The sequence below is a fragment of the Sciurus vulgaris genome (assembly GCF_902686455.1).
Source record: "Sciurus vulgaris genome assembly, chromosome: 5".
In the NCBI taxonomy this organism is placed as follows: domain Eukaryota; kingdom Metazoa; phylum Chordata; class Mammalia; order Rodentia; family Sciuridae; genus Sciurus; species Sciurus vulgaris.
Genome location: NC_136465.1, coordinates 71,173,677 through 71,190,828, shown reverse-complemented (window position 1 = coordinate 71,190,828; position 17,152 = coordinate 71,173,677). Strand labels below are relative to the sequence as shown.

At 36.5% G+C, this 17,152-nt stretch overlaps 1 protein-coding gene across 5 annotated transcripts in view; it reads left to right on the top strand.

Annotated features, from left to right (window-relative positions):
• The window catches only part of PARP11 (poly(ADP-ribose) polymerase family member 11), a 54,743-nt gene extending 38,832 nt beyond the window's left edge, over positions 1-15,911 (top strand). For all 5 annotated transcript variants that reach the window (XM_079142012.1, XM_079142008.1, XM_079142010.1 and 2 more), the window contains 2 exons: positions 11,104-11,255; positions 12,999-15,911. In XM_079142012.1, coding sequence (XP_078998138.1) covers positions 11,104-11,255; positions 12,999-13,315 — 469 coding nt within the window. In that variant the 3' untranslated portion in view covers positions 13,316-15,911. The remainder of the gene's footprint in view (positions 1-11,103; positions 11,256-12,998) is intronic.
• The last annotated feature ends 1,241 nt before the right edge of the window (positions 15,912-17,152 follow it).

Below are 17,152 nucleotides of genomic sequence, written 5' to 3'. Positions count from 1 at the left end.
TCTTTTCTTGGAATGGTAGAAAACCCTCGTAATACTTTAAGCAAGAGGGTGATGGATCTGTTTTGCATTTTAGAAAAATAATTCATCAAGCCATACCATGGGGAAAGTTTTGAAGCAGTGATTCTCAACTGAAGTAATTTTGACTACTAGGAGACATTTGGTAATGACTAGAGGCATTTTTGATTGTTTTGTGGTAGACTGGAAGGTGCTATTGTCATCTACTGGGTAGAGACCAGGAATGCTAAACATCCTACAATACACAGGACTGTTTCCCACAATAAAGGGTTATTGAACCCAAAATATCAATAATGTCAAGGCTGAGAAACTCTTAAAGGATCAGTTTGAAGCATGAATATCAAGTTAGAAAATTATTTCAGTAATTAAATTGAGACACACTGGATGGCCTGAACCAAAGTGATATCTGCTATGTAAGAACAAAGGGGACATTTTTCACACACTGAGTATGTAAAATGGGGGGCCTTGATGCTTGAATTAATGTGTGCCAGGTGATACATAAAGGATACAGAAAAGGTTACTCCCACATTTCTGGACTGTTTGTTTTAGTTAACTAAGGGATATGGGTAGGAACAGGCCTAGGTCTTTATAGGGACAATGGGGGACAGTGCCATAGTGTTTGATGTACAACATTTGATACACAAGTCAAGAGCTCAGGCAAGTAGTTTAAAGACAGAAACTTTAGAGTTGTTAGAAAATATGGGGGGGGGGTGGCGATCCAAGATGGCGGACTAGAGGGTGACTGCATCTCCAATCGCTCCAGAACCCAGGATTCAAGAAGGGGAGGCATTGAGAGACTCGGACTAAAATAGAGCCACGGGGTGAGTCTCCCCTACCTGGTGAAGCACTGCCCGGGTAGCAGGCCCAGATTCAGGTGGCTTATTAGAATAGAGCAGGGCAGCTAGAGTCTTCCCCAGGCAGCCCTGCGCACTCTGGCGGTGGGCTCCTCCCACAGGGCCAGATTCTCCAGCATCTCGGAGCAGGACCCCCAGTGAGAGCCTTTCTGCACAGAACCAAGCTTCAAGTCCCTGAACCAGGGTGGCGAGTTCCTGCCCGCAGTTTGCTTCAGGGACCAGGACAGGGCAGCCAGGGACTTCCCCAAGCAGCCTGCAGTCCAGCCCCCTCTGGCAGGAAGCGCCTTTCCAGGCTAGCTTCTCAGAGCAGGTCCCCCAGTGAGAGCCTTTCCACACAGAGCCAGCTCCAAGTCCTGGAACCAGAAGCAGGCTAGGGGCAGCTTTTCTTGGAAGCCCTGCATTATCAAGTTACTCCAAGACTTCAGGCTATTGAAGGCAGGAAGGTGATACACTGGAAATCTACAGGGACACTATAAGCCAATAGAAGAATTCTGCAAAATCACAAAGTCCCACTGACATCTGATCAATATGAGAAAACAAGGGAAGAAAATGTCCCAAACAAACCTAGATACTATATCAATAAAACCCAGTGACAGCACAGCAGAAGAAATGTCAGAAAGGGAGTTCAGAATGTACACAATTAAAACAATCAGGGAAGCAAACGAGGAGATGAAAGAGCAAATGCAGGCATTGAAGGAGGAGATGAAAGAGCAAATGCAGGCATTAAATGATCGCACCAATCAACAGTTAAAGGAGCAAATACAAGAAGCAAGAGATCATTTCAATAAAGAGTTAGAGATATTGAAAAAAAAACAAACAGAAATCCTTGAAATGAAGGAAACAATAAACCAAGTTAAAAACTCCATAGAAAGCATAACCAATAGGATAGAACACCTGAAAGACAGAACCTCAGATATTGAAGACAAAATATTTAATCTTGAAAACAAAGTTGACCAAACAGAGAAGATGGTAAGAAATCATGAACAGAATCTACAAGAATTATGGGATATCATGAAAAGGCCAAATTTAAGAATTATTGGGATTGAGGAAGGCTTAGAGAAACAAACCAAAGGAATGAACAATCTATTCAATGAAACAATATCAGAAAATTTCCCAAATCTGAAGAATGAAATGGAAAACCAAGTACAAGAGGCTTATAGGACTCCAAATATACAAATATATAACAGACCCACACCAAGGCTCATTATTATGAAAATACCTAACATACAAAATAAAGACAGAATTTTAAAGGCTGCAAGAGAAAAGAATCAAATTACATTCAGGGGGAAACCAATAAGAATATCAGCAGATTTTTCAATCCAGACCCTAAAAGCTAGAAGGGCCTGGAAAAACATTTGGATGCCAACCAAGAATCTTATACCCAGCAAAACTTACTTTCAGATTTGACGATGAAATAAGATACTTCCATGATAAACAAAAGCTAAAGGAATTTACAAAAAGAAAGCCAGCATTGCAGAACATTCTCAGCAAAATATTCCATGAGGAAGAGATGAAAAACAACAATGCAAATCAGCAACGGGAGGAACTAGCCTAAAGGAATAGCCAAATAAAGGGGAAACCAAATCATGTCAAAAAACAAAAATGAGTCAAACGAGTGGGAATACAAATCATATCACAATAATAACCCTGAATGTTAATGGCCTGAACTCATCAATCAAAAGACATAGACTGGCAGATGGATTAAAAAGAAAAATCCAACAATATGCTGCCTGCAAGAGACTCATCTCATAGAAAGAGATACCCACAGACTAAAGGTGAAAGGATGGGAGAAAACATACCATGCACACGGACACAGCAAAAAAGCTGGAGTATCCATCCTCATTTCAGATAATGTGGACTTCAAGCCAAAACTAGTCAGAAGGGATAAAGAAGGACATTACATACTGCTTAAGGGAAGCATAAATCAGCAAGACATAACAATCATAAATATCTATGCCGCAAACATTGGCTCATCCATGTACGTCAAACAAATCCTTCTCAATTGCAGAAATCAAGTAGACCACAACACAATAATATTAGGCAAGTTTAACACACCTCTCTCACTACTGGATAGATCATCCAAACAAAAATTGAATAAAGAAACCATAGATCTCAATAACACAATCAACAATTTAGACTTAACCGACTTATATAGAATATACCGTCCAACAAAGAACGAATACACTTTCTTCTCAGCAGCACATGGATCCTTCTCTAAAATAGAGCATGTCTTATACCACAAAGCTACTGTTAGCAAATACAAGAAGATAGAGATACTACCTTGTATTCTGTCAGGCCATAATGGATTGAAATTAGAAATAAATGACAGAATAAAAAACAGAAACTTCTCCAATACCTGGAGATTAAATAATACACTATTAATGATGAATGGATAACAGAAGACATCAGGAGGGAAATAAAAAAATTCTTAGAAGTAAACGAGAACAAAGACACATCATATCAAAATCTCTGGGACACTATGAAAGCAGTACTTAGAGGAAGATTTATTTTATGGGGCGCATTCAACAAAAGAAGTAGAAATCAACAAATAAACGACTTAACACTACAGCTCAAAGCCCTAGAAAAAGAAGAGCAGACCAACACCAAAAGTAGTAGAAGACAGGAAATAGTTAAAATCAGAGCCAAAATCAACGAAATTGAAACAAAAGAAACAATCGGAAAAATTAACAAAATAAATAGTTGGTTCTTTGAAAAAATAAACAAAATTGATAAACCCTTAGCCACACTAACAAAGAGAAAGAGGGAGAAAACTCAAATTACTAAAATTCGGAATGAACAAGGAAATATCACAACAGACACGAGTGAAATACAAAACATAATTAGAAGCTATTTTGAAAATCTATACTCCAACAAAACAGAAAACCTCGAAGACATCAACAAGTTTCTAGAGACGTATGAATTACCTAAACTGAATGAGGAGGACATACACAACTTAAATAAATCAATTTCAAGCAATGAAATAGAAGAGGTCATCAAAAGCCTACCAACAAAGAAAAGTCCGGGACCAGATGGGTTCTCAGCAGAGTTCTACAAAACCTTTAAAGAAGAGCTCATTCCAATACTTCTCAAAGTATTCCATAAAATAGAAGAGGAGGGAACCCTCCCAAACTCATTCTATGAAGCCAATATCACCCTGATACCTGAACCAGACAGAGACACATCAAGGAAAGAAAATTTCAGACCAATATCCTTAATGAACATTGATGCAAAAATTCTCAACAAAATTTTAACAAATTGCATACAAAAATATATTAAAAAAAATAGTGCACCACGATCAAGTGGGTTTTATCCCAGGGATGCAAGGCTGGTTCAACATCCAGAAATCAATAAATGTCATTCACCATATCAACAGACTAAAAGTTAAGAATCACATGATTATTTCAATAGATGCAGAAAAAGCATTCGATAAAATACAGCATCCCTTCATGCTCAAAACACTAGAGAAAATTGGGGTAGTGGGAACATTCCTTAACATTGTAAAGGTCATCTACACTAAGCCCATGGCCAATATCATTCTAAATGGTGAAAAACTGAAAGCATTTCCCCTAAAAACTGGAACAAGGCAGGGATGCCCTCTTTCACCACTTCTATTCAATATCGTTCTTGAGACTCTAGCCAGAGCTATTAGACAAACCAAAGAAATCAAAGGGATACGAATTGGAAAAGAGGAACTCAAACTATCCCTGTTCACTGATGACATGATTATATATTTAGAGGAACCTGGAAATTCCACCAGAAAACTCTTAGAACTCATAAGTGCATTCAGTAAAGAAGCAGGTTACAAGATCAATGCTCATAAATCCAATGCATTTTTATACATAAGTGATGAATCTTCAGAAAGAGAAGTTAGGAAAACTACCCCATTCACAATAGCATCAAAAAAAAAAAATAAAATACTTGGGAATCAATCTAACAAAAGAGGTGAAAGACCTCTACAATGAGAACTACAGAACACTAAAGAAAGAAATTAAAGAACACCTTAGAAGATGGAAAGATCTCCCATGTTCTTGGACAGGCAGAATTAATATTGTCAAAATGGCCATACTACCTAAAGTGCTATACAGAGTCAATGCAATTCCAATTAAAATCCCAATGATGTACCTTACAGAAATAGAGCAAGCAATTATGAAATTCATCTGGAAGAATAAGAAACCCAGAATAGCTAAAGCAATCCTCAGTAGAAAGAGTGAAGCAGGGTGTATCGCAATACCAGATCTTCAACTCTATTACAAAGCAATAGTGACAAAAACGGCATGGTATTGGTACCAAAATAGACAGGTAGATCAATGGTACAGAATAGAGGACACGGACACAAATCCAAATAAATACAATTTTCTCATACTAGACAAAGGGGCCAAAAACATGCAATGGAGAAAAGATAGCCTCTTCAACAAATGGTGCTGGGAAAATTGGAAATCCATATGCAACAGAATGAAACTAAATCCCTATCTCTCACCCTGCACAAAAATCAACTCACAATGGATCAAGGACCTTGAAATCAGACCAGAGACCCTGCATCTTATAGAAGAAAAAGTAGGTCCAAACCTTGAACTTGTTGGCTTAGGATCAGACTTCCTTAACAGGACTCCCATAGCACAAGAAATAAAAGCTAGAATCAACCACTGGGATAGATTCAAACTAAAAAGCTTTCTCTCAGCAAAGGAAGCTATCAGTAATGTGAAGAGAGAGCCTACAGAGTGGGAGAATATCTTTGCCACTCATACTTCAGATAGAGCGCTAATTTCCAGAATCTATAAAGAACTCAAAAAACTCTACTCCAAAAATACAAATAATCCAATCAACAAATGGGCTAAGGTAATGAGCGGACACTTCACAGAAGAAGATGTACAAGCAATCATCAGATATATAAAAAAATGTTCAACATCTCTAGTAATCAGAGAAATGCAAATCAAAACTACCCTAAGATTCCATCTCACCCCAATTAGAATGGCGATTATCAAGAATACGAGCAACAACAGGTGTTGGCGAGGATGTGGGGAAAAAAGGTACACTCATACATTGCTGGTGGGGTTGCAAATGAGTGCAGCCACTCTGGAAAGCAGTATGGAGATTCCTCAGAAAGCTTGGAATGGAACCACCATTTGACCCAGCTCTCCCACTCCTTGGCCTATACCCAAAGGACTTAAAATCAGCATACTACAGAGATACAGCCACATCAATGTTCATAGCTGCTCAATTCACAATAGCCAGATTGTGGAACCATCGTAGATGCCCTTCAGTTGATGAATGGATAAAGAAACTGTGGCCTATATATACAATGGAATATTACTCCGCCATGAAGAATGATAAAATTATGGCATTTGCAGGCAAATGGATGAAATTGGAGAATATCATGCTAAGTGAGATAAGCCAATCTCAAAGAACTAAAGGACGAATGATCTCGCTGATAAGCAGATGAGGACATATAATGGGGGGGTATGAGGGGTTAGCGTTAGGGTTAGGGTTAGGTTTAGGGTTAGGGATAAGGAGGGTGGTAAGAATGGAGGAAGGAAGGACTGTATAGAGGGAAAAGAGGGATGGGAGCGGTGGGGGGAAAGGGAAAAAATAACAGAATGAATCAAACAATATTGCCCTATGTAAATTTATGATTTTTAATTAAAATAAATAAATTTAAAAAAGAAAATATGGGGAAATAGAAACTATAGGGATGAATAAGATGACTAAGGAATGTGTATAGATTAATAAAAAATAACCAAACTCTGGAAGGAATGAATAGAGAAAGAGAAAACGTAAGGAAGAAAGGGAGAACTATCAACCACAGAAGGTAGAAGAAAACCAAAAGAATGTGGAGTTGTAGAAGCTGAATGAACAAAGTGGTTTATGCAAATAGACATCATCTGCAAGGTCCCATATTGAAGAGATGCCAAGAAAGATAAATATTGAAAATGTCCTTTGGGTTTTGCAACATAAAGACCTTTGGTAACCTTGATCAAAGCTTTGATAGATGCTATATTGTATGTACAAACACATGTCAGCAACTCTTTTAAGAAGCATGGCAGCGAAGAGGGATGACACGTGAGGAGAGAGGGAAAGTTCATAAGAAAAATGTTGTTGTTTTTTAATTTAATGAGTGAGATCTGAGCCTTGTATAGAGAAGGAGAGTTTAGAGACATGAGAAAAGGGAGAAAGGTAATTGAAAGATTAAGACTCCCAAAGAGGCATGACAGAATGGAATTCAGAGAACATATATTATAAAGATGGTAGAGAGGGTGTCTGTCCAGTTAGATTGATGGCAAGTAGAGATAGAGGATGAGAGGAGCTAGGTTAGAGCCTTGTCCCTTCAGTTTCCATTGTGAGACAAGAAGTGAAATCACCTGCATTGAATGAAGTGTTAGGGAGGTGTGGATAAGAGGGAAAGAAAAAGGGAAAGGAGAGATTTGAAATGGTGACTGTGGGAAATGAGAAAGAGCTAACTTGGGAACCATGGGATTTCCATCAGTGTTGACGGGTTCACTGAGGTTGGAGTATGTGAATTTCTAGTGTAAATGATGGGAAATTTTCTGTGATTCACTTCAACAGTACATATGTAAGAATGAATGGGGGAGATGATGAGATTGATGCAGGGTTGTCAAGTAAAAGGCAGCTAGGAAATAAGATCCATGAAAGTTGCTGTCTCCTTAAGAATGTGTATATTGATATCCTCAAAACTGACTGCGTATCAGTCTCTGTGGAGCTCTTTAGCAATTAGAAATGCCTGTTACTTATCCCAGATCCAGCGAATCAGATCCTCTGAGTTTTGAAATTTTTAGCTTTTAAAAGGTCTACAGGTGTTTTTGATGTTCATCCAGAAAGGAGGACCACTGATCTAAACCTAGGTAACCATCATTGCAGAACATGAAGACATTCCTACTCCAGTGCAGAGCATGTGGCATACACAATTTAGCTTTTTTTGGCACTCTGGTCCCGAAGATGGAGGGTAATTTTGAAATGTCTTTGAGAAATTTCAGAAGTAATTGTGGGTTTAGACACAGGTTGGTAGGGCTGTGAAGAATTTAGAGTAGTCCTGTGTCTTTCCTTGCAGGTTTAATCGACGTTCAAGAGGCCCTGAAACTCAACTCTAGCCTTTCTGGAACACCAAAGACATAGTCTGTGAGTGTCCACATTTCTTGTGTGCCTTCATCCTGGGCACTAAAGTAAATAAACCCTTCTGTGGGGATGTAGAGCTTTAACCACCTGCCCAGCTCTGCCTCTAGCAGAGATGTTTGCTCTATCTGATCCAGTAACCAAGCAATTTATCATTGCCTGCTGATGGCCACACTCCAGGCTGTTAGAACACAGTTTATTTATAATATCTAAGAGACACTTAAGTAAATTTTCAAACCAAGATTCATTTTAATCTGTGCCTGAAATATAGTGACACGTGAATGTCCTGAGTTTTTAGAGTGGATTCTAGTCATCATATCTCATGGAACTTGGCCTTAGAGGGATGTATATTAAACACATTTTTACTTTTAAAAAATGGTATGAATTCATTAATGCCAAATTAATAAGGATTGCCATAGTGATAATTTGGAAAGCCCCTTAGATAGTCTAGATTGATTTTTATTAAGTAGTTGAAAAAAATTTTTATATTGAAGACAATGTATGTCATGTGATAGTACAAAGAGAAAGATTAGTAGAAGTCATGCAAAGAGTAACTTGAATGGCATGCATGCTTTCTTCTTCAACATTTTTATCAGGAACTTGGATGAAAATGCTTATCATTCCTATAAAAGATTCAAAATTAGAAGGGGTAGATTATTTGTTTTGTAAGTGAATCAGCAATCAGAAAGACCTTGGAAGGTTGTAAGTAGGTCAAAACAAATACTATCTTTTTATAACTATTTTTCTTAGTTATAAAAGGAACAGATGTACATTGTAAAAAAAAATTGAGACAGCACATAAAGTTCTAAAACATAAAGTTGGTATGTATAATTTGTCCTCAGTGAAAACCTGTGTTTTTTGTGAAATAAATAATTGCTTAATGCATATCCCTTTAATGTCAGACTCAATGATCTGGAATGATTGTTGCAATAGATCAAAGCATATGCATTTATTTCTATCATTTAAATACAAGTATACATTCATCCATATATTCACTGAGCTGCATGTTGATAAAATCTGTCAACCTGAAGTATGGATATTTTATTTTATTATTTAATTTTTACTTTTTAAATTACTGTATCAAGTAAAGCTACACTGCAATAAGTCTACAGATTAGGTTTATAAATTAGTTGTACAAATTCAGTAAGCTGTAAGAAGTCTGGCTTGAAAAGTCCTGGGAGTTTTAATTGACTGTGCACATTAGATAAGCAGTTTCATGCCTCTGCCACAAAACTGAATTTAGTGGTGCTGGTCCAGTCAGTGCTGTCTGATGATATCTGGACTCTATTTCTATTTCTTAACCCACAGTTACTAGCCTGAAGGCATCCAGCAGATTCTCATTAGTTAAAGATGTTCCCATATAGAGAAAACCTGGAAGTATTGCTGTGTGAGGAGTAATTGAAGGAATAGTATATGTTTAACCTAGAGAAGAAAACCTAATGAGGTGTTCATACTTATTTGGGGGTGTTTATAGAGTTGTTTAATAAAAGTGATTCAAATTGTTCTGTGTTCAAAAGAGAATAATGAAGATCAGCCAGTAGAAGTAGTGGGAAGGCAGATTTTGGTTCAGTGTTGGGTGAATGTACTTCTAACAATTACAGATGATCATAAATAGAATGTGCTGTCTTGCAAATTATTAGGTCCTTGATGCTGGAATGGACTGAAGCAGGCATTAAATAGTTAGCTATCAGAGGTATAGGGGGCAGGGATTATTTTAAATATCTTTTTAATGAAATATTTCAAAAGCAAAATGCAGCAGATAAATTTGCAGATACCTACCTGTATGCCTACCAGATTTGACATTTTAATACTTGCTCCATTTTTTTCATCTTTGCATCTTATTTTTAAAAAACATGAAACATTACAGATACAACTGAAGTGTTTACTCCATCCCTTTGCACTCTTCTTCCTTACTCTTCTATAATGCCTTCTTCTATAATGCCTTCTTGTTTATATTTTTATAGTTTTATAGTTTTTACTACATACATATCTATATATACAATATACAGTATTATTTTGAGAAATGTATGCATATTTGCAATATTCTTTTTACATCCAAGATTATTTCTCATATCTGTTAATGCACATCAGTCTAGTTCATTACTCTTAACTTTGATATGTAAATAGATAATTATATATTTGTTTTTCTGCACAAGAATTTGGGAATTTTAGTTTTTGTCTTTTCAGTTATAATCTGTTCTACATTGAATATCTTCTTATGTGTTAAAAGAGATGTGTCTGTTGGAAGAACTGGGTGTGATAGTGCATGTGTGCAATACCAGGGATGAGGATGGTGTCGGGGGGTGGCTCAGGCAGCAGGATTGCAAATTTGAGGCAATTGAGTGAGAATATGCATCAAAATAAAACATAAAAAAGACTGGGCATGTAGGTCAGTGGTAGAGCACCCCTGGGTTCAATCCCCAGTACCAAAAAACAATGAAGAGATGTGTCTGTTGGAAAGAAAGTTAAACTGGATGACTTAATGTTCCTTCCATCCATAATATTCAAAATTCAATTCAATTCAACTAATGTACTGTAATCTCTGAGGATAGAAAGAATAAGATGTGGTCCCAGCTCAAAGAATTCACTGTTTAATGATTCTGTGAACTTTGTATTTAATTGTTTATAATCTCATTTATAGGCATCTATAAAACTTAACCGGTTTAAGCAATCAATTACCTTTACTATAATGGGACATAGTCTAGGATATCTATAGTTTTCTGGAAAATTTTTTGTTTTTATTTATTTCTTGCATTTTTTTGTTGGTGGTGGTAATGGGTGGGGCAGGGGGAGTGCTGGGATCAAATCCAGGGTTCTACACATGCTGGGTGAGCATTCTAATACTATGCTACATCCCCAGCCCTTTTTAGTGTAATTTTCAACCTTCAGGCTCAATGTTAATTAATAATTTTTAATGAGATGATTTATGTGTCCAAGAGTATTGGAAATTATCTCTCTTCCAAGACTGCTTGTCTACTTATGATTTATACTAAAATGTATTTTTTGTCTTAGCCTTTCTGTTGAACATTGTTTTTCAAAAAATTAATAAATGCCACTTATGGTCTATTTCTGTGTATGCTTTGTGTCCTTATGTGTATTGTGTTTTTAGGAAAAAGGCTCAGCTCAAGAAAAAAAGAGGTGTCCCTCAGATTAATGAACAAATGCTATTTCATGGTACCAGCAATGAATTTGTGGAAGCAATTTGCATTCATAACTTTGATTGGAGAATAAATGGTATACATGGTGCTCTCTTTGGGAAAGGTAATTATCAGAATTCCAGGTCCAAATTGAGTCCTAGGAGTATTTCTCCTCTTTAGAGATAATTGACAGTTTTGTAATTCAGGGGTTTGGTAGTAGTTAAAAGTTATTGTACTGGGTTTCAGGCACATCCTCAGAGTTTCTGAGCTGCAGATAAGGCAATTCTTTCATGCACAAGATGAAATAAGACTCTTACACTTCTGCCAAATTAATCAACTCCCCAAGTCCCAGTTATCCATGTCGAAGAATTTTTGCATTCTGTGTAAGTCTGTGTAAGTCTATTCTGTGTATAGTCTTTTATATGTATAAGCCTATGCACTACATTGCTTTATGGAAAATATAGAGAGAGTGATAAAATAAGTTAAATATATTATGCACTATTTTAGGTACTAGTGTTTTTGTGTTTTTATTTTGTTTTGTTTTTTAGAAAATAATAGATAAGAATATTAATGGGCAATAAAAAATAACTGGGGGAAACTTTACCTTATTTCCAATGTTATAAAAGTCTAAATTCTCTAATTTATGCTCAAGGAAATTAATGAAAATTTACTCAAGGAAATTAATGAAAGAGATGAAGGAAAAAGGTCAGGGATGGATATTTATTTTTCTAGTCCTTATTCAGTACCTTACCTCCAGCAAGAGAATTACCATGTAGAATCAGGATGCGCTACATTTTGAAAAAGTAAATTAATTTAAAAATACCTACAGAAAAGGCCATTCCACTTATTTAGCTCTAAGAGGGTAAAAAATTTCCCTCTTAGAGCAAATTCTACTGATAGTAAATAAATATGACACTTTGTAATTCCAAAAATTTTTAGAGTAAGTATTCTCCTAATGTCAATTTCTACTGCCTACCATTTCTAAAGAGTCAGCATTTGTTGAGTTTTCATGTTTAGGCATTGAACTGGTCAAATTGTTATGAAATGTTCTGATAGGAGCAGCTTTATTAGTCAGCTTTATGTTACTATAAGAAAATACCTGAGACAACTTAAAAAGAGGAAAGCTTTGTTTTAGCTCACACTTTCACAATTCCTTTTGAGAGCAGACCCCTTGTGACCTAAGACCTCCCACTAATTTTCACCTCTTTCTATCACTTGCTAGTAGTACCAAGCTGGGAACAAAGCCTTCAACACATGGTCTTTGGGGAGCATTTAATTTCCAAACTATAGCAATAGCTTTGTACTCTCTCAGAAATCTTTTTTTTGGATATAAAGTTCTGTTATTTCCGGAATTATTATTGGATGGTTACCATGTATCACAGAAGTATGATTTCTCGGGATTTGAACTTATCTCTGTATACTGAAATTTTTGTTGTCATCTCCAGAGCTTAGCTGAGGGAGGAGACTGGTGGAAGGAAATAAAAGTGGAAAGGAGATCCACATGATAAAAATTCAGGTCTTTCCACACTTTTAACCACAGGACAGTTTTTATTTGTTTAATTTACTGGGCTTCTTTGTAAGATTTTTTTTTGAAAACAGAAGTCTGCTATCTGCAGTTCGGGGGTGTGGGGGAGGGTATTGGCAAGGTCTGGTCTATACCAATAAATCTATGCCTCTGGCAGTCTGCACTGCAGCTGTCCCCAACAGATGGATTTCTATTCTTTCCTTAAGGATCTGCAGATGAGGAAATTCCACATCTATTTTGTTATACAATTCCATGAGTCTATTCTCCTGACAGAATGTTTTTGTTTGTGTTTAGTATATTCTTAGGAGTAATCTTGGCTCTTTTTGGTCCTTTTTGTTCAAGGAACCTATTTTGCTAGAGACGCTGCTTACTCCAGTCGCTTCTGCAAAGATGACATAAAGCATGGAAACACATTCCAAATTCATGGTGTCAGCTTGCAACAGCGGCATCTATTTAGAACATATAAATCTATGTTTCTTGCTCGAGTGCTAATTGGAGATTACATAAATGGAGACTCCAAATACATGCGACCTCCTTCCAAAGACGGGAGCTATGTGAATTTATATGACAGCTGTGTGGATGATACCTGGAATCCAAAGATCTTTGTGGTTTTTGATGCCAACCAAATCTATCCTGAGTACTTGATAGACTTTCATTGATTTCACTTCCAAATCTCAGTGGTCAAGGAAGTTTTGTTCTTTCTTGCAGGAAGATTTGCTCTCCTGTCATCTAGCCACTAAATGTTAAATATCTGATACTTTTGAAACAGATATGAAAAAAGTGGCCTCCATGTAAAAAGACATACTGACTCTAAGGTTGGTTTTTTGTTGTTTTGTTTTTGTCTGTTACTCATAGTCTTGTTAAAAATTAATACCATTGCCATTTTAACAAACAGAATGAGAGATACCATTCCAGATTGAATTAGCTGAGTCTCAGTTACCATGGTCATGCAGTCTTTAGAGTTTACACGTGTGTGATCAGGATAAATGATTTTAGTACAAATGGACTTATTCATCTATGTTCAAAAAATAAAAATATAGACATATGTGTCCCTTTAGAGGAACTGATCCTTTATAAATTAAATTCTGGTATTACTGTCCAGCAGTCAACACATTGTTTTTTTGTGTGTGTTCTGAAGGGGATATTTAAAATCCTGAAACAGTCTGGGCACTTTGAGAGAAATAAGAAACAAGAACATTATTTGCAGTGTTACTAAACAAGCCACAAGGAGAAAACCAAGACAGTGCCCTGCTTCTAGTTGCCTTAGGATACAAGGTGTAGCCTCTGACTTACTCATGTTAATCTCTTCTGTCTCCTACATTTGGATTGACAATTGCTGCAGACTGTAATTAGCCTACAGTCCATCCACCAGGGCTCTTGAATTCTTGAATCGAGACTTTCTATACAAGGTTTTTATTACCTCTTCAAAGTGCTGCTTTTACTTATCTTTTAAAACATTTATTTCTCTTTGTGTTAGAGTCCCTCCAGTGATCTCCTCTAAGATGTTTTTATTAGCCCTCCTACAACACACCGCTTTTCAACAATGATTTCTAAAATTCACATTTCTAAGTGGTGTCACTCCATTTTGAATGATTGCAGAAGTGGGATGCTTGGAACAAATCTGATTTATCCTTTGGAATAGCACTTGACAACCTCCTAACTCTCTTGAATAGTTAGATAAAATTAATAATTGTTATTTAATGGTAGTTGGTTTACCTGTTCCATCTATTTTGCTATTCTTTTGTAAGGAAGAATATGTAGTATTGGATCAGCTTCCTTCCTGTAGGTGTTCTAGCAGAAGCTAGACAGTAACTTGGCAGGATGTTGTGCAGTTCAAGTATAGAATGAGGAATTGCCCATGATTGTTAAGAGTTTTTCCAATATTGATTTTTCCATGATTCTTCCTGAAAAGGAGAGCAGTCGTGCCAAGCCTTTCCCAGAAAACCTTTTTCTAACTTAATAATATTGAATTCTCTTTTCATTATCCTCACCTAGTGAGGCCGAGTCTTTGTGAACACAACTTAACTTTAAATAAGTATCCATACTTGTATTGTTCTAATCATTTTAATGGGGGGGCATCTAGAAATAATAAAAGTATAGTATAAGAATAGGGATGGTAATTCTTTAAGTGCAATATATCAGCAGATTTTCGTTATAGCCCAGAATATATGTAATTGTGCATTGGGAAGAACATAAGTAGTATGCAGGAAAGTGTACACAAGACTTTGAAACAAAGCAGCAATGAAGATTTCCTGACTCAGAGATACAGATTCACTCCTGGTTTAGATGAAGTGCTGTGAATATATAGAAAGAACCCATTTTAAAAACATGCAGAGATTATCATGGAAATCACTGGAGGCTGCCATGGCGAGGTGGCCCACCAGGTCTCTAGACTAATCCAGAAAAAAGCAATGTCAGAGATATTAGGAATTCAGATTTTCAAAATCTTTCTGTTCCTTTTATTTATTTATTTACAAAAAATGTTGAAACATTTTCAACATGTCTATCTCTTCTCTCCCCACCCAATTTAACATGCATACCTATCTCAGCACTTGAATAATTGTTAAAGTATTGGGGAGTTATTTTTCTTTTAGACATGTGCAGATCTTATCTCAGGGTGACTAAGAGCCCAGAGTTAAGTATTTGCAAGCATACTTTTATGAACTCTGAGCCTACCTAGTTGGTTTATGTGAGGTAAGTATAGTGTGCACTGCAGCAGCCATTATAAGAAAGTACTGTACTCTTCTTGTCTGAGAATGTTCTGCCAACTCCCCTTTTATAAGAAAACCGATTTTGATACGTATTCTAAAATATGATAAAGTTAACTGAAGTTAAAATCTTATTTCTTTGTTTTGGTCAGTGAGTTGAGCTGAAAAACATACAATTGGTGTATAATCAGACTCGACGTATCTGTTTGCCATCATTTCCTTTGGTCATTACATAGTGTGGGCGGGGAGAGTGAAAAGAAGCTATTCCAGATTAATGATAAAAGGTTTTTTAAATTCTTCATTGCATAAATCCCAGCTAGTAGTGACTGTCCTGTTTTTCATTTTGGTGATACCAGCCTCAGGGTACAAATAAATGTGTTTATAAAAAACAATTCCCCAAATCTTTTAGTTAATGAATAGGAAGGTTTTGTATTTAGCACTTATTTCATTGCTGGACTATTGATGGTGATAATGGAAGATTTGGAACCAATTTAAATATATGAATATGTTGTTTTTACATTTGGTGATTAAAGCTTTCTGTAGCAGGTTTTGTTGTCTGTGTATGCCATATATTTGTTTCTGCAATCTCTCTTTCTCATCTCCACCTGGCATTATTTAAACCTAAGTTTTCAGCTCGAGCTTAATGGACTCTCAAGGAGTTTGTTGCCGGTAAGCACCTACATACCACACTTGCTGAAGGGGAATGTCCCTCATTCTTAGTTTGAATTATCATGAGCAACAGTTAATCAGTAACCTGTGGAGAAAATCATTTACTCAACCTATGCTGTTGAGAATTCCAAAGCAGATCAAGGCTGGGAAGCTGCAATACATCCTTTCCTCTGGGGGTGCTCCCCTGGCTCAGAGGAGTGGTTCTGGAGAGGGTACCCATAGTCATCCAAGTAGTACACTTCCTACAGCCCTTCTAACCTCCAACCACTCCCAGTATGTCTGTGGTCATTCCTGTTGACAAAAGTTAACATTCCATTTAATCTTAATTCCATTTAAGCTTTGATTAGCAAACAAGAAAGATCTCAAAGGATATCCTAATTTTAGATCTGAAAGCATTGAGGACAGAATGATTGAGGTCCGCTAGACTAGTGGACACCGTCTAGTTTCTTACTTGCTAAAAAGTCATGTCTCAAATGTGCATAAATGTTGAACTAGTTTCTAAGACTCATTGTGATAAAAATCAATTGAGCTTTGATTGATGGTGAGAAGCATGACATCTTCAAATTCATTGCTAGTCCAGTTAAGTAGTTGAGGTCTCCTCCCAAGTTGCCAGGAGTAACATAAGGAACAATCCTATAAAGGCCCCAGCCATGCTTTGGCTCCCAGATTTTTCTCTGTTGTTGGGAAAGAATGTTTTTTTTTTTTCCTGTTCCCATTTTTTATTGGTATATTATAGTTGTACATAATGGGTGGGATTTGTTATATATTAGTACGTGTACACAATATGACAGTATAATTTGGCCAGTTCATTTCTTTTTAAATACATATATATATATTTTTTTGCCTAAAACAAAAAATCAGTTCTTGATGAAATTATATATTCTGTATGGTAAAAGAGAAAAATAAAAGATAATGACAAATAGCAAAGAAAAGAGAAGCAAGAGCATTGTCAAAAAGTATTATGATTATTTTACTTTTTAAGAGATGAATCACATCCAAGTGTGGTGGTCCATGACTACAATCCTAGCTACTCTAGAGGCTGAGGCAGGATGATCATAAGTTTGAGGCCAGCCCATAGGTCAGTGGTATAGTACTTACCCAGCACATGTGAGACCCTGG